This window comes from Hippopotamus amphibius, chromosome 10 (assembly GCF_030028045.1).
Source record: "Hippopotamus amphibius kiboko isolate mHipAmp2 chromosome 10, mHipAmp2.hap2, whole genome shotgun sequence".
Classification (NCBI taxonomy): Eukaryota; Metazoa; Chordata; class Mammalia; order Artiodactyla; family Hippopotamidae; genus Hippopotamus; species Hippopotamus amphibius.
This window is the reverse complement of record NC_080195.1, coordinates 35,311,744-35,336,359: the sequence shown is the minus strand read 5'-3', so window position 1 is coordinate 35,336,359 and position 24,616 is coordinate 35,311,744. Positions and strand designations below refer to the sequence as shown.

Here is a 24,616-nt window from a genome sequence, read left to right as displayed (position 1 = left end):
CATCCAAAGAGAGTATATAGAATATATCAGGAAGCCAGGGGGATTTAGCCAGGGACAAAGTGTAAGGGATTCAAGTGAAAAGATAATGGGTAGAGTAGGTAAACTCAGAATTTAGTGAAAGCAGTATGGACGCTGTAGGAAGAAGTAATACCAAAAAGGGAGGTGATAGTTGGCCATGTTAAATGCTGTTTTGAGGTCAACTTGAATTAAGGTCCCAAAATTTCTCTTTGGCAATGTGAGGCCAAATTTGTGACCTTAGCAAGTGCGGTTTCAGTGAATTTCTGGCTGAAACCAAAGGCTGATTGCAATGGGTTTAGGAGTGAACAGAAGCTGAGAGAATGTATCAAGGGAAGGATTTTCCGAGCACTAAAGGAGGGGAACACACCTACACCATGTCAAGAACTGGATAACTGCGGGCACCGGTGGAGCACATGGTGAGAAATTAACTGTTCCAATACAATTTTTTTTTTAACTCTGTTCATCAGGAGGTAGAGTCAGCTGCTTAAGAGAGTGAGGGCTCTCAAACAAATTGACAGATATAGAAAACACACTTGCGGTTACCAAAAGGGAGAGGGAGTGGGGGAGGGACAAATTAGGGGAGTGGGGTTAACAGAAACTACTACATGTGAACTAGATAAGCCACAAGGATATACTGTATAGCACAGGGAGTTATACCCCATATGTTGCAATAACCTGTAATGGGATATAATCTGCAAAAATGCTGAATCATGCTCCTCTACATCTGAAATGAACACAATACTGTAAATTGACTACACTTCAATGAAAAAAAAAAAAGAGTGAGGCCTATCAGGGACTCGAGAGTGTTCCCATCGAGGAAAGGAGGATAAGAAGCTCATCAAAGAAAGTAAGGAGGGGCTTCCCTGGCTGTCCAGGGGTTAGGACTCTGCGCTTTCACTGCTGGGGCCTGGGTTCGATCCCTGGTCGGGGAGCTTGGATCCCACAAGGCACACAGCATGGCCAAAAATAAACCCCCCAAAATCCTAAAGAGGTAGAGGAGTAGCTGCAAGGAGGCCTAGGTGAGACTGGAAACCATGAGTTCATGGAGCTTCCATGGGCTTCCTGAAGGACCTGGCTTTGAGTGGTGGGGTACCGGGGAGGGATACATTCTATGGCAAACCACAGAAAACCCAACTTATAGATACAGGAGTTTCCATGTCTCTTCTAACAAGAAGTCTGGAGTAGGCAGTCAAGCTTGGGGAAACTGTTTTACTAAGTTTTTGAGGCACCAGGCTCCTGTCTCTCCTTCATCAGCTTAGAGTATGGCTTTCATCTGGGGTTGCTAAGTCACTATGAAACATTCACACCACACAGCCGCACATCAGACGGTGAGGAAGACGGTAGCGCAAAAGGCATTCTTTTAATACTGTGCCCTTTAGTCGGGAAGGGATGTCCGCCCTGGAGAATTTTGCCTCGTTCACCGGAACTGTGGCATGTGACACACTGGCTTCTAAGGAGCTGGGAAACCAAGTATATTACATTCCATCCATTCTGTTATGGCTAATATTGATCTAATGCTTCATATTGCTCATTCCCAGTGTTCTCTTGAGGCATATCATTTAATTCCACCAGCCCCTTACACTGTAGTTCTGATACTGCGCAACCCATTTTACAGATGAGGAAACTACGGAACAGAGACGTTAAGGAATATGGCTAAGAAATGGGGGTCTGAGAGCATTTCTTCAAAAACCTCATTAGCATTCCTACATCCTCTTTCCCCTGTAAGTCCTTTTTAATTATAGCAAAGTCTTTATTCAGACACCACCCCAGAGAAAGTTTTTAAAAAGTGGTTCCCTAGCAGAGATGAGCTCTAACTAAAGGTCTCATGAAATTGTGCAGGAAGCCTAGGGTATCTAGTGGTGGCTTAACACAGAGCTATTGTCCTTGGGGAGGTCATCCTTCCCAGAGCTTTGAATATACAAAGTATGCTGGTTAAATGTGCATATACTTTCCTTTTGGGGGAATCATTTTGAGATGAACTGCAAATCAGCGAATGTCTTCTTTTTTCTCACTTTTTGGGTCAAATTATGATTTTAATTGCTTTATATAATTCATTATATGAACTTAAATTGTCTATCTGATTGTGGTCATGTAAAGTTTTTTCCTAAGGATTATCATTTCTATTAAAACTTTGATACACCTACTGATGTCTAGTTAGGAAAAATTAAAGAAAATAAAAGGCGTGGTAAGTTAAAAAAAAAAAGAAAAAGAAATTGGGCTCTGGGGCCATAACTGCTTGGGTTGAAATTCTGAGTCTGTTGTTTACTAGCTGTGTAAACAGAGCAAGTTTTTGAACTTTGCTGTGCATCTTGACTTTCTCATTTTGAGCTGGGAATAGCACTTGTACCACCTTTGTAGAGTTGTCAGGATTAAATGTCAGTCACACCAAGCATTGCAAATAGTGCCTGGCACCTAGAGAGAGCGCAGCAAATGCTAGCAAAAGTTTTATTAGAAATATTGCTCATATGCGTACCAGAGCATATCACACCTCTAACATAACGTTAAATGTAAACAGATTTTGAAATCAACACTTGGTCCACCCAGACATTGTTTTTAAAAGAGCTACTGATGGGTGTGCAGGAAAACCTTGTTTGAAGGTGTCAAAACACAGTGAATTGTAGGAGAAACCAAAGATCGAGGAATCAGATCTAGAGGAAGACAGTGAAGAGCCAAGCAGTGCTGTGAAGGGTTCACTGGGACGGCTTTGGTATGAGAGGACTGATGGGAGGAATCGTCAGCAGCTCAGGCCTTGGGGAGGTGCCTACAGTTAGCGTTGGCTCTAAAAAAGTGTGGAAATCTCATCAGAAAGATGTCATCTTGTCAGGGTCTGAGAGAGATTAGAAATTGAGAAAATCCTAATTGAACCAGAGTAGAAACGGAGTGAAAGTGGGTCAAGAAACCAGCCTTTTTTGGAGAAGTGTGCAGAGGAGGCCCTGGGATGGGAGGGGGTGAGATGGGGGTACCTGCTTGCACTTCATCGGTCCTCCCTCTTGGTAAGGTACTCTATATCGTCTCTCTTGCGCGCGCGTTAATTTTCAGCTTCGGGATTATACATCCTTTCAAGAATCTATTGCTAATGATGCATTTTCTCTCCAGGAAAACGCATGTGCCCAAATTTGCCATTCTGATTGTTTTGAATGGGTCTCAGACCCCTGATGCCAGTTCAGGACAATCCAGGTGAAGGGCCCCTCATCTCGAATATTTTTGATGAAATTCTGCAAAGGAAGGGCAACTGGAGCTCACAGACAGATCCTTGAATGCAGTGAGGAGAGCTAGGCGGTGAGACCTGGGAGCATCCCGCCAGCCGCTGGCAAGTCCTCAGGCCCTACATGCCTGTGCTGGGAGTGAGGCTAAAGTTAGCACAGATGCCTGCCTGTGTGAAAACTCAGTGCTGCTCATCCTTGCTTTTCCTTACGGCCCCTTCATGTCTGTTTCTGCTCTGAATCTGGACAGCTGAAGCTGTTTTTGGCTGGGGTTTTCCATGGGCTATACGGAAGCCCTTCCCTATAATCGTGCTTTGTGTGAACAGAATGTGGGAAACGAAGCCTCTTCAATCCTGACGTGTGCCTCACTGGGCCTGCGGAGTCCACCAGGCTCCTCCGTCCTCACCTCGTGGAGCAATCATTCCCATCTTCCCCAGGACTCAGGCTGAAGGAGGCCATGGCCAGGAGATACTATTGGCACAGCCCTGCTCTGGAGAAAGTGCACAAGGTTGTTCCGGGCCCTCGTTTCCATCCTGCAGGGAGGCAGATTCAAGGTGTCAGAGCCTGGAGCCAAAAGCTTCGCAATGAGAAATATCAGAAATGAATCCACATACAGCACATACATTTCCTGTTCAGAGGAAGAAGGAGAGAGACTGAACTCACAACTGGCATCAGTAGCTTTGGCTGTTGGAACAGGGAACTGGAGGCCACTCAGTTTCTAAAGAGAGAAGACTCTAAAAACAGCAACAGAGAAGCAAAGACCCTGATTTGGAGCATCTCGATTTTGGTACTTAGGGACTCACTTGTATTTCCAGATGTGCCCGTTATTTTGGTCTTGTCCACACAAGGGCTCGTACCTGTGAGACAAATAAATAAATAAGCTCAGCTTGTCTGGTCTGAGCTGTTTGTAGAGTTGACTTTTGAACAACATGGGTTTGAACTGCATGGTTTTAGATTTTCTTCATTAGTAATTACTACATGACTAAACCATCTGTGGTGGGTCGGTCCCACCCACTCAGAACCTCAGATATGGAAGAACTGTGTATAAAGGGGGCCAACTGTAAGTTATACTCGAATTTTTTGGGGGCAGGGGGGCGCTGAGCCATGTGGCATGTGGGATCTTAGTTCCCCAACCAGGGATCGGACCTGTGCCCCCTGCATTGAGAGCACAGAGTCTTAACCACTGGACCACCAGGGAAGTCCCTGTATTCGGATTTTTGCCTGGAGGTGGTTGTTGTTCCTGACCCCCTTGTTCAAGGGTCAACTGTACATTTTTCACGGGTGGAAATAAGCCTGTTGATAACAGTGATGCCTGAGGCTGAGCAGGAACCCCAGCACATCACACTTAACTTTGGGCGTTGTGAAGATAACCACACCTTCTCACAAAGCATCCCTGGGTCCTCCTGACAAAGACAGCATCCTGGGCGAGGCGACTGTGGGGCTGCCTCCCAGGCGGGTTCTCACAACACTTTCTCTTTGTACGCGCCTCACTGCTCCTTTCCAAAAATAATCTGTACATTTCACTTATTCCATGACAGAGAAGACTGTATTGGCTACAGCGGGCTTACTGACATGCTAAATAGATAGGGCTCCCTTCCTCCTGCCTTCTTACCTCATTTCTTTCTGCCTCCCTGTTTGTCTTTCTAGGGCAAGATGCTGATTGATAAACTCTTATGCCAGAACTGTGTGTGGCAAAAGAATATTGAAACCAAAGACCCTATTCATTTGATTTATTTCTTTTTTTTTTTCTTATTTTATTTGATTTATTTCTTTATTTTAAATTTCTTGGCTGTGCTGCATGGCTCGCGGAATCTTAGTTCCCTGACCGGGGACTGAAGCTGCATCCCCTGCAGTGGAAGCGCAGAGTGGTAACCACTGGAGCACCAGGGAAGTCCCAGACCCTGTTCATTTTAATGGGATATTTCCCCCATTTAATTCACAAGAGGGAGCATGGCATGGAAGAAGATCCCAAGACGGAAAATCTAGAGCCCTGGGCTTTCGCCCGTGCCTTCCTCTTTCACGTGTTTTTGTGTGTCTTCTTTGTCGTCTGCATGAAGAAAAACGAGAATGACATGCAGGTTCTGTTGAGGAGGAATGTTATGGAGGCTGTTTTTCACAGAGTAACCAGATTGAGCAGGAACTCCCCAGCGTAATACCTCTTTGTGAATTGCCTTTATTTTTACACTTCTAATAAAATCCATATCCCTTCCCATGACTTTCAAAGTCTTGTGTATCTGGCTCTTATGTTATGTCATGTGTGTCATTTTTGCCCCTCATTCACTAGTCTCCAGTCATACTGTTTCTGGAAGAGTTTAGACTGCTGAGTGCCCTCTTCCTCCATGGCTTCTGCACCAACCAATCCCTGAGCCTGGAGCTCGCTTCTCCCAGCTCTGAGCTGGGTCGCCTCTTTCTCAACCTTGAGGTCAAGTGTCAGCTCCTCAGAGAGGTTCTCATTGACCAATCTACCTGAGGTCAGCCCTTCTCTTTTCTCTTTTCTTCTTAGCCTTTATTGCAAGAAGTAATTATCTCATTTACAGTTGACTCTTAAATAACATGGGTTTGAACTGCACAGGTCCACTTCCACATGGATTGTTTTCAAGAGTAAATACTATGGCACTACATGATCCTCAGTTGGGTGAATCCCCGGGTGCAGAAGCTCGGATACAGAGGAACCACGCATAAGAGAGCTGACTATGTGTATATTTTTTTCTTTTGGTTGTGCTTGGTTTTAGATGAGGCAGATGGGCTCTTTAGTTGTGGCTAGCTAGCATCTAGTTCCCAACCAGGGATCGAACCCAGGCCCCCTGCATTGGGAGCATGGAGTCTGGTTTTTTTTCTTTCTTTTTCTTTTTCTTCAAGAACTTTTGTTGAGATACAATTGACATACAATACACTACATATATTTAAAGCATACAGTGTGATTTTTTTTTCTTATTAGTAATGTATCAATGGCAATCCCAATCTCCCAATTCATCCCACCCCAAACCTCCCACTTTCCCCACTTGGTGTTCATATGTTTCTTCTCTCCATCTGGGTCTCTGTTTCCGCCTTGCAAACCAGTTGATTTGTACCATTTTTCTATATTCCGCATATATGTGTTAATTTACGATATTTATTTTTTCTCTTTCTGACTCACTTCACTCTGTATGACAGTCTCTAGGTCCATCCGTGACTCTACAATGACCCAGGTTCATTGCTTTTTACAGCTGAGTAGTATTTCATTGTATGTATGTACCACATCTTCTTTATCCATTCATCTGTTGATGAACATTTAGGTTGCTTCCATGTCCTGGCTTTGTAAACAGTGCTGCAGTGCACATTGGGATGCATGTGTCTTTTTGCATGTTGGTGTTCTCTGGGTATATGCCCATGAGAGGGATTGCTGGGTCATATGGTAACTCTGTTTTTAGTTTTTCAAGGAACCTCCATCCTGTTCTCCATAGTGGCTGTATCAATTTACATTCCCAACCACAGTGCAACAGCATTCCCTTTTCTCCACACCCTTGGCAACATTTATTGTTTGTAGATTTTCTGATGATGCCCATTCTCACCAGTGTGAGGTGATACCTCATTGTCGTTTTGATTTGCATTTCTCTAAGAATTAGTGATGTTGAGCAGCTTTTCATGTGCCTCTTGGCCATCTGTATATCTTCTTTGGAGAAATGCCTCTTTAGGTCTTCTGCCCATTTTTGGATTGGGTTGTTTGCTTTATGGATATTGAGCTGGATGAACTGTTTCTATATTTTGGAGATTAGTCCTTTGTCTGTTGATTCATTTGCAAGTATTTTCTCCCATTCTGAGGATTGTTGTTTGGCCTTGCTTATAGTTTCCTTTGCTGTGCAAAAGCTTTGAAGTTTCATTAGGTCCCACATATTTCTTTTTGTTTGTATTTCCATTACACTAGGAGGTGAGTCAAAAAAGATCTTGCTGTGAATCATGTCAAAGAGTGTTCTTCCTATGTTTTCCTCTAGGAGTTTTATAGTGTCTGGCCTTACATTTAAGTCTTTAATCCATTTTGAGTTTATTTTTGTGTATGGTGTTAGGGAGTGGTCTAATTTCATTCTCTTACATGTAGCTGTCCAGTTTTCCCAGCACAACTTACTGAAGAGGCTGCCTTTTCTCCACTGTATATCCTTGCTCCTTTGTCATAAATTAGTTGACCATAGTTGATCTCTGGGCATTCTATCCTGTTCCATTGATCTATATTTCTGTTGTTTTGCCAGTACCATATTGTCTTGATTCCTGTAGCTTTGTAGTATCGTCTGAAGTCAGGAAGCTTGATTCCACCAGCTGCATTTTTTTCCCTCAAGATTGCTTTGGCTATTCGGGGGCTTTTGTGTCTCCATATAAATTTTAGGATTTTTTGTGCTAGTTCTGTGAAAAATGCACTGGTAACTTGATAAGGGATTGCATTGAACCTGTAGATTGCTTTGGGTAGTATAGTCATTTTCACAATGTTGATTTTTCCAATCCAGGAACATGGTATCTCTCTCCATTTGGTTGTGTCGTCTTTGATTTCTTTCATGAGTGTCTTATAGTTTTCTGAGTCCAGGTCTCTAACCTCCTTAGTTAGGTTTACTCCTAGGCATTTTATTCTTTTTGTTGCAGTGGTGAATGGCATTGTTTCCTTAATTTTTCTTTCTGATCTTTCATTGTTAGTGTATAGAAATGCAAGAGATTTCTATGTGTTAATTTTGTATCATGCAACGTTACCAAATTCATTGATTACCTCAGGTAGTTTTCTGGCGGCATCTTTAGGATTTTCTATGTATAGTGTCATGTCATCTGTGAACAGTGACAGTGTTACTTCTTCTTTTCCAATTTGGATTCCTTTTATTTCTTTTTCTTCTCTGACTGCTGTGGCAAAGACTCCCAAAACTATGTTGAGTAGTAGTGGCGAGAGTGGACATCCTTGTCTTGTTGCTGATCTTAGGGAGAATGTTTTCTGTTTTTCACCTTTGAGAATGATGTTTGCTGTGGGTTTGTCATATATGGCCCTTATTATGTTGAGGTAGGTTCCCTCTATGCCCACCTTCTGGAGAGTTTTTAACATCAATGGGTGTTGAATTTTGTCAAAAGCGTTTTCTGCATCTATTGAGATGATCATGTGGTTTTTATCCTTTAATTTGTGAATATGGTGTATCACATTGATTTGTGTATATTGAAGAATCCTTGCATTGCAGGGATAAACCCCACTTGATCATGGTGGATGATCCTTTTTAGTATGGTTTTGGGTTCTGTTGACTAGTATTTTGTTGAGGATTTTTGCATCTAAATTCATCAGTGATATTGGTCTGTAGTTTTCTCTTTTTGTAGTATCTTTGTCTGGTTTTGGTATCAGGGTGATGGTGGCCTCATCGAATGAGTTTGGGAGTGTTCCTTCCTCTGCAATTTTTTGCAAGAGTTTGAGAAGGATGGGTGTTAACTCTTCTCTAAATGTTTGAGAAAATTCAACTATGAATCCATTTGGTCCTGGACTTTTGTTTCTTGGAAGGTTTTTAATCACAGTTTCAATTTCATTCCTTGTGAGTGGTCTGTTCATATTTGCTATGTCTTCCTGATTCAGTCTTGGAGGGTTATACCTTTCTAAGAATCTGTCCATTTCACCCAGGTTGTCCATTCTGTTGGTATATAGTTGCTTGTAGTAGTCTCTTATGGTGCTTTTTATTTCTGCAGTGTCTCTGTAACTTCTGTTTCATTGCTGATTTTATTGATTTGAGTCCTCTCTTTTTCTTGATGAGTCTTGCTAGAGGTTTATCAATTTTATTTATCTTCTCAAAGAAGCAGCTTTTCATTTTATTGATTTTTGCTATTGCTTTCTTTGTTCCTATTTCATTTATTTCTGCTCTGATCTTTATGATTTCTCTCCGTCTACTCACTTTGGGTTTTGTTTGCTCTTCTTTCTCTAGTTTCTTTAGGCGTAAGGTTAGATTGTTTATTTGGGAGTTTTCTTGCTTCTTGAGGTAGGATTGTATTGCTCTAAAGTTCCATCTTAGAACTGTTTTTGCTGCATCCCCTAGGTTTTGGATCATTGTGTTTTCATTGTCATTTGTCTCTAGGTATTTTTTGATTTCCTCTTTGATTTCTTCAGTAATCTCTTGGTAATTTAGTGGCATAGTGTTTAGCCTCCATGTGTTTGTGTTTTTTACAGTTTCTTTCCTGTAATTGATTTCTAATCTCCTAGTATTGTGGTCAGAAAAGACGCTTGATACTCTTTCAATTTCTTTCAATTTACCAAGGGTTGATTTGTGACCCAAAATGTGATCTATCCTGGAGACTGTTTCATGTGCACTTGAGAAGAAACTGTAACCTGCTGTTTTTGGATGTCATGTCCTATAGATATCTGTTAAGTCTAGCTGGTTTATTGTGTCATTTAATGCTTGTGTTTCCTTATTAATTTTCTGTGTGGATGATCTCTCCATTGGTGTAAATGCGGTGTTAAAGTCCCCCACTATTATTGTGTTTACTGTCGATTTCCTCTTTCATAGTTGTTAACATTTGCCTTATGTATTGATGTGCTCCTCTATTGGGTGCATATATATTTATAATTGTTATCTCTTCTTATTGGATTGATTCCTTGATCGTTATGTAATGTCCTCTCTTGTCTCTTGTAACATTTGTTATTTGAAAGTCTATATTATCTGATATGAGTATCACTACTCCAGCTTTCTTTAGATTTCCATTTGCATGGAATATGTTTTTCCATCCCCTCACTTTCAGTCTGAATGTGTCGCTAGGTCTGAAGTGGGTCTCTTGTAGACAGGATATATATGAGTCTTGTTATTGTATCCATTCAGCCAGTCTGTGTCTTTTGGTTGGTGCATTTAGTCCATTTATGTTCATTGATCTTCCTTTCTGTTTTTGTGCCAGTACCATACTGCCTTGATCACTTTGGCCTTGTAGTATAGTTTGAAGTCAGGAAGCCTGAAATTCCACCAACTCCGTTATTCCTTCTCAAGATTGCTTTGGCTATTCGGGGTCTTTTGTGTTTCCATACAAATCGTAAGATTTCTTGCTCTAGTTCTGTGAAAAATGCCGTTGGTAATTTGATAGGGATTGCAATGAATCTGTAAATTGCTTTGGGTAGTACAGTCATTTTCACTATGTTGATTCTTCCAATCCAAGAACATGGTATATCCCTCCATCTGTTTGTGTCGTCTTTGATTTCTTTCATCAGTGTCTCAAAGTTTTCTGCATACAGATCTTTTGCCTCCTTGGGCAGGTTTATTCCTAGGTATTTCATTCCTTTTGCTGCAATGGTAAATGGGAGAGTTTTCCTTAATTTCTCTTTCTGCTCTTCCATTGTTAGTGTATAGGAATGCAAGAGATTTCTGTGCATTAATTTTGTATCCTGCTACTTTACTAAATTCATCAATTAGCGCTAGCAGTTTTCTGCTGGAACCTTTAGGGTTTTCTATGTATAATATCATGTCATCGGCAAAGAGTGACAATTTTACTTCTTTTCCAATTTGGATTCCTTTTCTTTCTTTTTCTTCTCTGATTGCTGTGGCTAAAATGTCCAAAACTATGTTGAATAATAATGGTGAGAGTGAACACCCTTGTCTTGTTCCTGTTCTTAGAGGGAATTCTTTCAGTTTTTCACCATGTAGAATGATGTTGGCTTTTGGTTTCTCATATATGGCTTTTATTATGTTGAGGTAATTTCCTTCTATGCCCATTGTCTGGGGAGCTTTTATCATAAATGGATGTTGAATTTTGTCAGAAGCTTTTTCTGCATCTATTGAGATGATCATATGGTTTTGATCCTTCAATTTGTTGATATGATGTATCACGGTGATTGACTTGCATATATTGAAGAATCCTCGCATCCCAGGGATAAACCCCACTTGGTCATGGTGTATGATTTTTTTAATGTGCTGTTGGATTCTGTTAGCTAGTATTTTGTTGAGGATTTTTGCATCTATATTCATCAGTGATACTGGCCTGTAATTTTCTTTTTTTGTGACATCTTTGCCTGGTTTTGGTATCAGGGTGATGGTGGCCTCGTAGAATGAGTTTGGGGGTGTTCCTCCTTCTGCTCTATTTTGGAAGAGTTTGAGAAGGATAGGCGTTAGCTCTTCTCTAAATGTTTGATAGAATTTGCCTGTGAAGCCATCTGGCCCTGGGCTTTTGTGTGTTGGGAGATTTTTAATCACTGCCTCAATTTCCGTACTTGTGATTGGTCTGTTCATAGTTTCTATTTCTTCCTGGCTCAGTCTTGGAAGATCGTATTTTTCTAAGAATGTATCCATTTCTTCCAGGTTATCCACTTTATTGGCATATAGTTGTTTGAAGTAGTCTCTCATGATCTTTTGTATTTCTGTGGTGTCCGTTGTTACTTCTCCTTTTTCATTTCTAATTCTGTTGATTTGCATCTTCTGCCTTTTTTTCTTGATGAGTCTGGCCAAAGGTTTATCAATTTTGTTTATCTTCTCACAGAACCAGCTTTTAGTTTCAGTAATTTTTGCTATTGCTTCCTTCCTTTCGTTTTCATTTATTTCTGCCCTGATCTTTATGATTTCTTTCCTTCTGCTCACCTTGGGGTTTCTTTGTTCTTCTTTTTCTAATTGTTTTAGGTATAAGGTTAGGTTGTTTATTTGATATTTTTCTTGTTTCTTGAGGGAGGACTGTATCGCTATAAACTTCCCTCTTAGCACAGCTTTTGCTGCATCCCATAGGTTTTGGGTTGTTGTCTTTTCATTGTCGTTTGTTTCTAGATATTTTTTGATTTCCTCTTTGATTTCTTTAATGACTTCTTGGTTGTTTAATAGTGTATTGTTTAGCCTCCATGTGTTTGTATTTTTTGCACTGTTTTTCCTGTAATTGATATCTAGTCTCATGGCATTGTGGTCTGAGAAGATGCTTGATGTGATTTCAGTTTTATTGAATTTACCGAGGCTTGATTTGTGACCCAAGATGTGATCTATCCTGGAAAATGTTCCATGTGCACTTGAGAAGAAAGTGTATTCTGTTGTTTTTGGATGGAATGTCCTTTAAATATCAATTAAGTCGAGATGGTCTAATGTGTCATTTAAAGCTTGTGTGTGTTTATTGATTTTCTGTTTGTATGATCTGTCCATTGGTGTAAGTGGGGTGTTCAAGTCTCCCACTATTATTGTGTTACTGTCGATGTCCCCTTTTATGGCCGTTAGCATTTGCCTTATGTATTGAGGTGCTCCTATGTTGGGGGCATAGATATTTACCATTGTGATATGTTCTTCTTGGATGGATCCCTTGATCATTATGTAGTGTCCTTCCTTGTCTCTTTTAGTAGTTTTTATTTTAAAGTCTAATTTGTCTGATATGAGTATTGCTACTCCAGCTTTCTTTTGACTTCCATTTGCATGGAATATCTTTTTCCATCCCTTTACTTTGAGTCTGTATGTATCCCTTGGTCTGAAATGGGTTTCTTGGAGGCAGCATATAGAAGGGTCTTGTTTTTGTATCCATCCAGCCAGTCTTTGTCTTTTGGTTGGAGCATTGAATCCATTTACATTTAAGGTGATTATTGACATGTGTGTTCCTGTTACCATTTTGTTAATTGTTTTAGGTTTGTATTTGTAGGTGTTTTCCTTTTCTTGTGTTTCCTACTTAGAGAAGTTCCTTTAGCACTTGTTGTAAGGCTGGTTTGGTGGTGCTGAATTCTCTTAACTTTTGCTTGTCTGGAAAGCTTTTGATTTCTCCATCGAATGTGAATGAGATTCTTGCTGGGTAGAGTATTCTTGGCTGTAGGTTTTTTCTCTTTCAGGACTTTGAGTATATCCTGCCATTCCCTTCTGGCCTGCAGAGTTTCTGTAGAAAGGTCAGCTGTTACCCTTCTGAGTTTTCCCTTATATGTTATTTGTTGCTTTCCTGTTGCTGCTTTTAATATTTTTTCTTTGTGTTGAATTGTTGTTGGTTTGTTTAATGTGTGCCTTGGTGTATTTCTCCTTGGGTTTATTCTGTATGGGACTCTCTGTGCTTCTTGGACTTGGCTAATTACTTCCTTTCCCATGTTGGGGAAGTTTTCCACTCGAACCTCTTCAAATATTTTCTCAGACCCTTTCTTGTTTTCTTCTTCTTCTGGGATGCCTATGATTCGAATGTTGGTACACTTAATGTTATCACTGAGGTCTCTGTGACTGTCTTCTATTCTTTTAATTCTTTTTTCATTTTCCTGCTCTGTGGCAGTTATTTCCCCCTCTATCTTCCAACTCACTTATTCGTTCTTCTGCCTCAGTTATTCTGCTGGTTATGCCACCTAGAGTGTTTTTAATTTCAGTTATTTTGTTATCCATTGCTGTCTGTTTTTCTGAGTTCTTATGAACTGTTTCTTGTACTTTCTCTATTTTGTTATCGAGACTGTGTATCATTTTTACTATCATGACTCTAAATTCTTTTTCAGGCATTTTTCCTATTTCCTCTTCATTTATTTGGTCTTGTGGGTTTTTTTCCTGCTCCTTTGCCTGCATGGTGTTTCTTTGTTTCCTCATGGTTGTCCAAACTTTTGGGGTTGCTTGTCCTGGCGATAGAGGTGTTTATAGAAGACTGTCCAAGCCTCAGACTAATGTCCAAGTATTGGATTAAACGAATATTAAGTCGGCTGTGTCGGGCTCCCCGCAGCCCTCTGTGGTGTCCGAGGCCGTCTGCTGGTGTTCAGCTGGTTCTCTGTGGGAATCACTGCGTCCTTCCGTGCATTCCCAATGCATCTGTGGAGAGGGATGCACTCCATGTCTCTCTACTTCGCCGCCATCTTTTCTCTCCTCCCTCTTTTTCTTGATGAGTCTTGCTAGAGGTTTATCAATTTTATTTATCTTCTCAAAGAAGCAGCTTTTCGTTTTATTGATTTTTGCTGTTGTTTTCTTTGTCTCTATTTCATTTATTTCTGCTCTGATCTTTATGATTTCTCTCCATCTACTAACTTTGGGTTTTGTTTGCTCTTCTTTCTCTAGTTTCTTTAGGTGTAAGGTTAGATTCTTTATTTGGGATCTTTCTTGTTTCTTGAGGTAGGATTGTATTGCTCTAAACTTCCCTCTTAGAACCGCTTTTGCTGCGTGCCCTAGGTTTTGGATCGTTGTGTTTTCATTGTCATTTGTCTCTAGGTATTTTTTGATTTCCTCTTTGATTTCTTCAGTGATCGGTTGGTTATTTAGTAGCATATTGTTTAGCATCCATGTGTTTGTGTTTCTACAATTTTTTTTCCTGTAATTGATTTCTAATCTCATAGCGTTGTGGTCAGAAAAGATGCTTGATACAATTTCAATTTTCTTGAATTTACTAAGGCTTGATTTATGACCCAAAATGTGATCTATCCTGGAGAATGTTCCATGTGCACTTGAGAAGAAACCGTAATCTGTTTTTGGATGTAATGTCCTATAGCTATCTATTAAATCCAGCTGAATTATTGTGTCATTTAAAGCTTGTGTTTCCTTATTAATTTTCCGTGTGGATGATCTGTCCATTGGTGTAAGTGGGGTGTTAAAGTCCCCCACTATGATTGTATTACTGTCGATTTCCTCTTGCATGGTTGTTAGCATTTGCCTTGTGTATTGATGTGCTCCTCTATTGGGTGCATATATATTTATAATTGTTATCTCTTCTTCTTGGATTGATCCCTTGATCTTTATGTAGTGTCCTTTCTTGTCTCTTGTAACATTTGTTATTTTAAAGTCTTTCTTATCTGATATGAGTATCACTACTCCAGCTTTCTTTAGATTTCCATTTGCATGAAATATATTTTTCCATCCCCTCTCTTTCAGTCTGAATGTGTCGCTAGGTCTGAAGTGGGTCTCTTGTAGACAGCATATATATGGGTCTTGTTTTTGTATCCATTCAGCCAGTCTGTGTCTTTTGGTTAGTGCATTTAGTCCATTTACATTCAAGGTGATTATCGATATGTATGTTCCTATTACCGTTTTCTTAATTGTTTTGTTTTTGTTTTTGTAGGTCCTTTTCTTCTCTTATGTTTCCCGCTTAGAGAAGTTCCTTTAGCATCTGTTGTAAGGCTGGTTTGGCGGTGAATGCTCTTAGCTGTTGCTTGTCTGTAAAGCTTTTGATTTCTCCATCGAATCTGAATGAGATCCTTGCTGGGTAGGGTATTCTTGGTTGTAGGTTCCTCCCTGTCATCACTTTAAATATATTGTGCCACTCCCTTCTGGCTTGCAGAGTTTCTGCTGAGAAATCAGCTGTTACCCTTATGGGAGTTCCCTTGTATGTTATTGGTCGTTTTTCCCTTGTTGCTTTGAATAACATTTCTCTGTCTTTAATTTTTGTCAGTTTGACTACTAAATGTCTTCGCGTGTTTCTCCTTGGGTTTATCCTGCCTGGGGCTCTCTGCGCTTCCTGGACTTGGGGAGCTATTTCCTTTCCCATGTTAGGGAAGTTTTCAACTATAGTCTCTTCCAGTATTTTCTCAGGTCCTTTCTCTCTCTCTTCTCCTTCTGGGACCCCTATAATGCGAATGTTGGCACATTTAACATTGTCTCAGAGGTCTCTTAGGCTGTCTTCAGTTCTTTTCATTCTTTCTTCTTTATTCTTTTCTGCATCAGTGATGATCACCATTCTGTCTTCCAGGTCACTTATTCTTCCTTCTGCCTCCGTTAATCTGCTATTGGTTCCTTCTAGTGTATTTTTCATTTCCGTTATTGTATTGCATATCTCTGTCTGTTTGTTCTTTAATTCTTCCAGGTCTTTGGTAAACTTTTCTTGCAACTTTTTGATCTTTGCATCCAGTCTTTTTTCAAAGTCCTGGATCATCTTCACCATCATTATTCTGAATTCTTTTTCTGGAAGAGTGCCTATCTCCTCTTCATTTAGTTGTTTTTCTGGGGTTTTATCTTGTCCCTTCATCTGGTACAAAGTCTTTTGCCTTTTCATTTTCTGTCTTTCTGTTTCTGTGATTTTCAATTCCCACAAGATGAAATAGTGCTGATGCTGCTTGATTCTGCTGTCTGCCCTCTTGTGGAGGAAGCTGTCTAGGAGGCTCGTGGGTGCTTCCTGATGGGAGGGACTGATGGTGGGTTGGGATGGGTGGGCAGAGCTCAGTAAAACTTTAATCTGATTTGGTAGGTGGAGCTCAGTGACACTTTAATCTGCTTGTCTGCTAATGGGTGGGGCTGTGTTCCCACCTTATTTGATGTTTGGCCTGAGGCTAGGCAGCACTGGAGCTTACAGGCTCTTAGATGGGGCTAATGGCAGACTCTGGGAGGGCTCACGCCAATGAGCACTCCCCAGAACCCCTGCTGCCAGTGCCCCTGTCTCCTCTGTGAGCCACAGCTGCCCCCCACCTCTGCAGGCAACCCTCCAACACAACAGATAGGTCTGGTTCAGTCTCCTATGAGGTCAGTGCTCCTTCCCCCTGGGTCCTGGTGAGCACACTTTTTTGTGTGCCCTCCAAAAGTGGAGTCTCCGTTTTCCCCAGTCCTGTGGAGGTCCTGCAATCAAATCCCACTGGCTTTCAAAGTCTGATGCTCTGGGCATTCCTCCTCATTGCTGGACCCCCAGGTTAGGAAGCCTGATGTGGGGCTCAGAACCCCCAGGACTTCTGCAGCATAACTGTTCTCCAGCTTGTCAGTCACCCACCCAGCATTTATGAGATTTGATTTTAATGCGATTGTGCCCCTCCTACCGTCTCATTGCGGCTTCTCCTTTGTCTCTGGATGTGGGGTGCTTTTTTTTGGTGAGTTCCAGTGTCTTTCTGTCGATGGCTGTTCAGCAGTTAGTTGTCATTCCGATGCTCTTGCAAGAGGGAGTGAGCGCACCACCTCCTACTCCACCATCTTGATTCTACTCCTCAGTACGTGTTATTTCTGAAAACATAGGTTGGAATATGGCAAAATGGACTTAGCCTAGAGAGGTTTACATCCAACTTTCAACCAGAGAGCTCCATTTCCCTGTTCCAGTTAACAGAACCCAAGAAGATCTTCCTCCCCAAACCTCTTCCTCTTCCTGCACTCTCTATCTAGGAAAAAAATCACTGTGCTCTACCTGGTTCCCTAAGCCAGAACCCCAGCAGCCATTTTTGCCTCTCTTTTCCCTTCTCATTCCATATCTAGTCACCAAGCACTTCTATCCTACCTCCCAAATGACCTCAAATCCTTTCCCTCCTCTCCAGCCTCTGCCACTGCCTTCAGTTTGAACCCTCACTCCAGTCTCAGATGAATATGAAGTCTCTTAATGGGTCTTGTTGGGTCCATTAATTCTCCTTATTGTCCAGAGTGACCTCACCACAAACCACCTGATAGTGGCTCTGTAACTTCACAACATTCAATGCCTCTCGTGTTTCTGGGAAAAAATTCAAGCTCTTTACTCCAGCATCTACTTGGGGTTAGACAGATCTAGGTTTGAACTTCAGGTTCAAGTACTTTGCAGCACTGTGACCCCAGGCAATTGGACTTTCTAAGCCTTTGTTCTCACCTGCCCGAGCTCATTGAATGCAGGATTATTTCAGGCACACAGTGCCTGGCACATAGGAGGGACTAATCCATGTTGAATGAAGGGAAAGTATTTTAAAATCCACATCCAAAAATTGTTCCTCCTTAAAAAGAGAAAATCCTGATACCCTCTGCCACTCCCAACCACATCTGACTTCTTTTATGCTCTGATGATCACAATAAGGTGCCTTTAGGGATCCATACAATCAGGGATCAAATCCTGGCCACACCCCTGAGCAATCTTGTGACCTTGGGACCGTAACTTCCTTTCTGTGAAATCTGTACGATGAGGGTTTCTGAGACTTTTGTTCCCGAGGGTTGAACGAGCACCCCACTTGGAACGGGGTCGGGCGCACAGTGTTTGCCAAATGTTAACTATCGTTTTCATCTTCATCACATCAAGTCCACTTTGTGACTCTCAAGTCAATATGAGAGAATCGTGATTTATGCGTTGCTGTTGGCGAAAGTAGGAAAAGCTGGAAACTCCTGCCATGGAAGAAGGAAACAGGCGAGAAAAAGCGAGCGGCTGAATCCCAGCGTTTCAGAGGTGGGAGGGAGGAGTTCGGCTGCTAATTTACCGATGAGGAAGTGGAGGGGTGACGTGTCCTGGAGTCTCATTCAAGACACAGCCACAGCTCTTTATTGAGAGTAGGACCAGGGCCCCAGGGGTTGCTGTGGTTAAACTGCATGCGGAAACTAACACTCTTTGGAAGGCAAGAGGGGAGGAGCATTTAGTTACAAACAACGGTCAACAATTCGGGTGTAACTAAGTTCGTGGAGCAATACATCAAATGAGGCAGCTGTCAGACCTGGAGAAACCGAGTTGCTAAGGGAACCGGCATGTTTACAAACGGGGCTTTTTGTAGAGCCCACTGACTCAGGACAGGTTCCATTAACAAACCCCTGTGGCGCTTCCCGCAGGATCAGAAAGCTCCCAGAGGCGCACGGTGAATGGACACCAGAGTCCCCAGTGCGCTGCTGGGGGGGGGTGGGGGGAAGAGCAGCCGCGGGGCAGGGGCGGGGCATTGTGAGTCATGTGCCTGTGCTCCGCTGGGCGCTTGCCGCGAACTCTGGTTGTGATTGGCCCACCGTAACCAGGTGCCCGAAGGATGCATTCCGGTTGCCAAGGCCCGGCCAGGCGAGCGGCTTTCAGTCCGGAAGGGGTGGTGGAAGGAGGAGGAGCTCCGGCCGAGCTCTCTCCGCTCAGTGGCTGCGAGTCTCAGCGCTTGTCCAGTCCCCACCCCTTTTAAATAAGCCGGTCTGGTCGCTGCCCTCACAGACTAGTTGGCTCCGGGGAGGTGGCGGGGGTGCAGCCGGGGCCAGAGCCCTAGCCGGGGCAGGCAGGCGAGCGGCGGGCGAGGCCGCGTCTACATGTGCGGCGCTGCCGGTGCCCGCCTCGCCATTGTTGGGGTAGGGGGGCGGCTGCTGAGCGCTGCGGAGTCGGGGGAGGAGCCGAGGAGCCGAGGCGGCGGCGGTGAGGAGCGGAGGGGCCCATGGGGAACACGCTGAGCTGTTGCGTGTGCCCCAATGCCAGCCCCAAGTTGGGCTGGCGCAAGGGGTCAGCGGAGCCGGACGATGAGCCTGAGGTCTACGAGGCGGCGGCCGGGGACGCGGTGGCTGTAGCGCTGGCGCCAGCTGCTGTGGAACTCGCCGAGTTGGACTTGGGAGCCGGCGAAGGCCACCACCTGCAGCACAGCAGTGACCGGGAGATGCCCAAAGGTAAGAAGCGGAGGGCGCGCCTTGCTCCTCGCGGGGCCGGCGCTGTCGCCTCTCGGGCTTCCCTCTGGCGCCCGCCGCTCGCAGGGTCCCCCGGGAGGGAGCCGCCGCCTAAGGCTTCTTCGTACCCCGAGTTGGCTCTCCCAGGGCTGGGCACCGGGGACGAGGGCTGGCTCTGTCTGGCGTCTCCACCACATATTCTTTCCCCGTCGCGTCTGGCCAGTCTCCTTCCCTCTTCGCTACCCGAATGCCCAATTCTTTCCCGCATTCCCATTTCCCAGCTGGGCCTGAGACCCTCCCATCTGCAGCCCTTCTTGAACTCCATAGGAAAGAAAATGGTGGGAGGGGGGCTTAAAATAACTGGGAACGGTGTGAAATGTTACTTCCATGACTGCAGAGAATAGGGGTTTTTTTACCCAAAGGAGACCCCCAGGGGAGTTCTGATTACTTTAAAATTCCCACTTTGACACAAATATGTCTTCAGCCCCACAGCCTTAATTAACTGACTTCATGTACATGTTGCCTGTTCTAAGGGAGGGGTAGAGTGGTTCCTGAGACTGTTGGTCAAAAGTTTCAAAGGAGAGAAAACAAACCCGATTGTAATTTGTAATATAAAGATTTGGAAGTTAAGATGCCTTTTCCTGCAGGAAAGTGTTTCCATGGCAACCCCCCCTCCCCCCAGTAGAATCGTATTCAACTTGAACTATTTCAGGTAAAAGTTTTGAAGACTAAATGGCTGGGGGGGTGGGCGGATTGTCAGGGAGGAGAGGAGAGCGAGAAGAGAGGAAAAGTTTGATTTTTGCCTCCAGAATTTTGGAAAGGGGTGGCTGTAGGTTAAAAGAAAAAATTCTGGGTAACACAGTGGCAATGTTAAAGCCCCACTGGCCCATTTGTTTCATTTAAATGCCAGAGATTATTTCATAAAGGAAATGTGTCAAAGCTCTTGTGTTTAAATTTTAGTTGTCTTTACGTAATTTCTTTAAAAGTTAGACTAATGAAGCCTGTGGATTCATCCATATGATGGACGTGGCTTTGTAAGTGGAAGGTACTCCCTTTTCCGAATAGTCAGATATTGTGAAATAATGAACAAATGATGTGAATTAATTGTAGCTTTAAACACAAATCATATAAGTCCTTGTGAAAACTGCTCTGCTTATTACTGTGAGGTAAGCCTCTAAGTGATTTTAAAAAACTAGCATGGGATGAGAGGCCAAAATTTAATTCTTTTAAGATTTACAACATCTTTTCATGTGTATTTCACTTGGCGCTTCCATCTACAAATAAGGCCTGTGTATATTTTCCCTGTGTTGCCGATGAAGAAGCCAAGACCTAGAGATCTGAAATGACTGTGTAACACAGCTACTCAACAGAAGAGACAGACTTGGGAGGTGATAGATACACCAAATTCAGTTCTTGGGGTGCTTAAAAAACTGTTTAGAGTGCACCTTATACTTGATAATTTATCCACAAGGTCGGCCTATCTCAACTTTCTCCAGTTTTGATTCTTTCCTTTCAAGTTTATTGTATGCAACTCAGAAGCAACATTTACCTCTCCATCCTGTGTCTGTACATTCATTACAGTGGATATGACGAAAAGTAGAAGTCAGGAAATAGCCTAAATTTACCAGTCAGGTAAACACGTTGATATATTTTAAAGAGTTTGTTCTGGTGACCGCCAGTGGAAGCCAAGAATGCCCTGGACAGAGGGGCATTAGAAGAAGCTGGTAAGCAGGCAGGTAAGGAAGGTACTAAGCATTTAGCATACGACTAAGATATGGAAAGAGTGCTGGAAACTGAGAAATACCTACTTGGCTATAAAACATTTTGGCTTTTCTGCAATGAAGAGTTACTTGGTTACTTAAGACAGAATCATACATAAATGATGCCCTTGTCTTGTTTTTCAGAAACGTTTGAGAAGAACATGATTTGTTCAAGCCGTTTCAAAGCAATAACTCCTAAGAACCTAGGACAGATTTCAGATAGACTCAAAAGAATTTTTTTACTGCCTTGTCTTTTAACAGTGTATCTAATATAACTGATGGTAGTGTCAGTAATAGAAAATAAGATGCTACGGTCTTATTATCTAATTTATTCTTATTCATCAACTTTTCATAGAGCCTTTATGTTCTGACCTTAGGATCTTTGCTAGTTTTCTGGTGAAAGGTGCTGTCTCAAGTGACCCCCTCCTCCCATCCTCCAGAGGAGTGGGTAGGGAAGGAATTGGCAATATGATGTGGAAAAACCTCTGAGCAACAGATCTTTCCTCTTTCCAGTAGCTGTTTTAAACACTTTATTGTTTTTACTTTTTTTGTTGACAATATTAATAAACATTTGATGTAAAAGATTTAGAAAATAAGGAAAAGTCATTCACTCATACTAGAATATCCAGAATTTTTATTAATATTTTGGTGTTGATTCTTCCTGAACCTTTTGTATGCATGTACACATAACATTGTGTTTATTTTACAGAAATGAGATTGTTCTTTATGTGCCACTTTGTAACTTTTTGTTATAAAGGAAAGTAATGATGTGAAGCTCCTAGAGGTGTGCTGGCATCTAGAGAGAGCTCCAGGATGCATTTGCATGCAATTGCAAGTAGCTCTACTGCCTGCCTTTTACCAGCTGTTTCCTGTGCCATCGAATGGTTGGGGCATCATTCATTTATCCACCCTTTATGGTTGGGCATCTTTTATCATCCCATTATAATGCTTTATTCTGGGGACACCGAGAAAAACTGATGCGTTGTATTATACTTCCCTATAGAATTCTGATGATACACATTGTCTTATGACTTCATTAAATTCATAGGGTCATTTTGTAGTTAAGGTATTTTAACCTTAAGTGTGCTTCTCTCAGATTAAAGTTACCATTGATTTTTCACTAAACATTAGATTTCCTCTTTTAGGTTTTTGTGGTTCTTGGTAACCTCTCTCATGTCTTTGATTCTGAGTAACTCAACTACTACTCTAAGAGATCTAAAATTAATGCTGGTCTTAGGTGACAGACCCATCAAAAGACATTTTGCATTAGAAGAAATCTTAGATGATGTGGGAAAATTGGGAAACGTCAGTGGTTTTGGGTACACTGAAACAGATGAGTACCGGCACCATTCCAGAGGCAGGGCAAACAGTGGTTAAACAAGACGAAACCTGTATTCTAACTCAGGCCCTTCCTTTCTAGCGGTGTGTAGGGGCTGACAACACAAGCATAATATCAGGTAGTGAGACCCTGAGAAGAAAGAAAATGAGGGTCATGGATGGGGGAGGAGGACCGTTTTACATGGGGTGGTTAAAGACAGCTGCTCTCCTTACGTGACCTGTGAGCAGTCCTAAGGGAGGGAGCCATGTGAGGATGCGGGAGAAGGGGCTTCTCTGCAGCTCCGCAGAAGGGAATACGCTTGGTGCACGCAAAGGACCGAAAAACACGAGTGACTGCAGCTAAGTGAAAGAATGTGGGAGGAATGTAGGGGATTGAGACCTTGTATGCCTAGTGGGCCTTGAGGAAAAAAGATGGATTTTAGTCTAATTGTAATGGGAAACCATTGAAGGATTATATGCAGGGGAATGATGTTAATTCCTAAAACAAGGGAGGGAGGTTGGGGAGGGTGGAGGGAGATCAGACCAGCGTCTGTGTGAAGATAGATGGTAATGCAGGCAAGAGTGGAAGGAAGCAAGGAGACCGGTTAGGCTGGTGCTACTGCCTGTGTTCAGGTGAGAGAGCCAACAGTGGCTTGAACAAAAACTTGATACTAATAATGGCCTAAAATAGGCTGAGTTGAAGAAATTGAGTGAATCTAAAAGTCGGTTAACAACAGTGTGAATGGGACAAGTCACAGAAAAAGAAATACATATAACCTTTAAACATATCCTCACACATAAGAGAAATGCAAAATACAATTACTGTAGTTTCTCTCCTGTTGGGAGAAAATGTAAAAACTTGGCACTGCCTTCTTTGGTGAGACTGAAGAAAGTTACATTCATGTATTGCTAGTGGAAGTGTGAAATGGTTCAACCTCATGAAGGGGAAGTTGACACAATCTCATTGAATCCAGAGATCCCACAAAAGGAATTTATAATGAAGCTATATCTCACAAATATGAAACCACATATTCACAAACTTTGGTTGCATTTCTTCAGTAGCACAATATTGGAGATAATTCAAATGTCCAGTAAAGGACTGGTAAAATAAACTGGCACATGCACACCGTGAAGAATTAGGGGGTTCTCCTGCTGTGACTTGATCTCCAGGAGATGTTATAGGAAAAAAGCAAGGAAAGCATATACAGTAATTTCCATGACAGCAGCAGGAGAAATAATATGTATTTGCTTATTTAAGAACAAAAAAACCCGAGGAGTAATTCCTGCTGGTTGTGTGACTGTTCACCCCTTTTCCTTTAGTTGGTAGTCAAAGCACTGTTTGCTTAAGACGGTATTTGGGTGGGCATGATGAGTGGACATACACTTTCCTGTGGAATGCTAAATGTTCGCTTTTTGCTTTTGAGTTAATTTGTGAAAGCTTTGTTTTGTCATTTATTGTGCTTTATGTAGTATATGGATTGCTCTTGCATTTCATTTGAAACGTTCTTACCATGCTCTGAGTTAGGGAGTGTAGGAATTCTTCTCTGAGGTATACATTGAGTTGTCTAAGGTGATAAAAATGAGTCTTGAGAGATCAGGACTGTAAATTCCAAATGTACAGCCTAGAGGAACAGAATTTATTTGATGCCATTATGTGAGCTTCTTTGGAATACTGCCTTTTTTCTCACCCCCCTTTTTCTGTTTGTTTTAGTGTGTTAAAGTAATAAAACTTTAGAGTTGAAACAGTTACATTGCATAATGTGAAATGAAATGAAGGTAACTTACAACCCAGAAAGGTTCTTAAAAGTCCAAGCAACTGAGTAAAATGCTCTTTGGAAATATGCAAAGCCAGGTATACTTACCTATATGTCACCTCTCAGTCATGATCACTAACACACTGATTGAGGATTAAAATAAGGCGAGAGTGAGAACCAAGGTAGAGGCAGATACAGAAGCAGTTGGAAACCAGAGTTGGGAAGTTTGGAAGCCAGGATTGTCAGAAGCTGGAAAAGCAGGAGCAAGGCTTGGGCGAGCAGTAGACTGGCAGGTGCAGGAGCCTGTTGTGTGCCCTCTGGTGAGGCAGCCCAGCTCAGGGCTGGCTGGCAGGAACTCCCTGACTGGGGTGGACAGTGTGGACTCAAAGGGATGAAATCATCAGTTTACATGGTAATTGTAAGAGTTGTAATGTTTG

The 24,616-nt window shown here is 42.3% G+C and overlaps 1 protein-coding gene across 4 annotated transcripts in view; it reads left to right on the top strand.

Annotated features, from left to right (window-relative positions):
* Positions 1-24,616, top strand: part of LOC130830284 (cyclin-Y-like protein 1) — a 72,407-nt gene that overhangs the window by 15,023 nt on the left and 32,768 nt on the right. For 2 of the 4 annotated variants that reach the window (XM_057697435.1, XM_057697432.1), the window contains exon 1: positions 18,765-19,351. The exons of the other annotated variants lie outside the window; for them this stretch is intronic. In XM_057697435.1, the coding sequence (XP_057553418.1) occupies positions 19,126-19,351 (226 nt within the window). In that variant the 5' untranslated portion in view covers positions 18,765-19,125. Of the gene's footprint in view, positions 1-18,764; positions 19,352-24,616 lie in introns of those variants that run through there. 4 annotated transcript variants of the gene reach the window in all.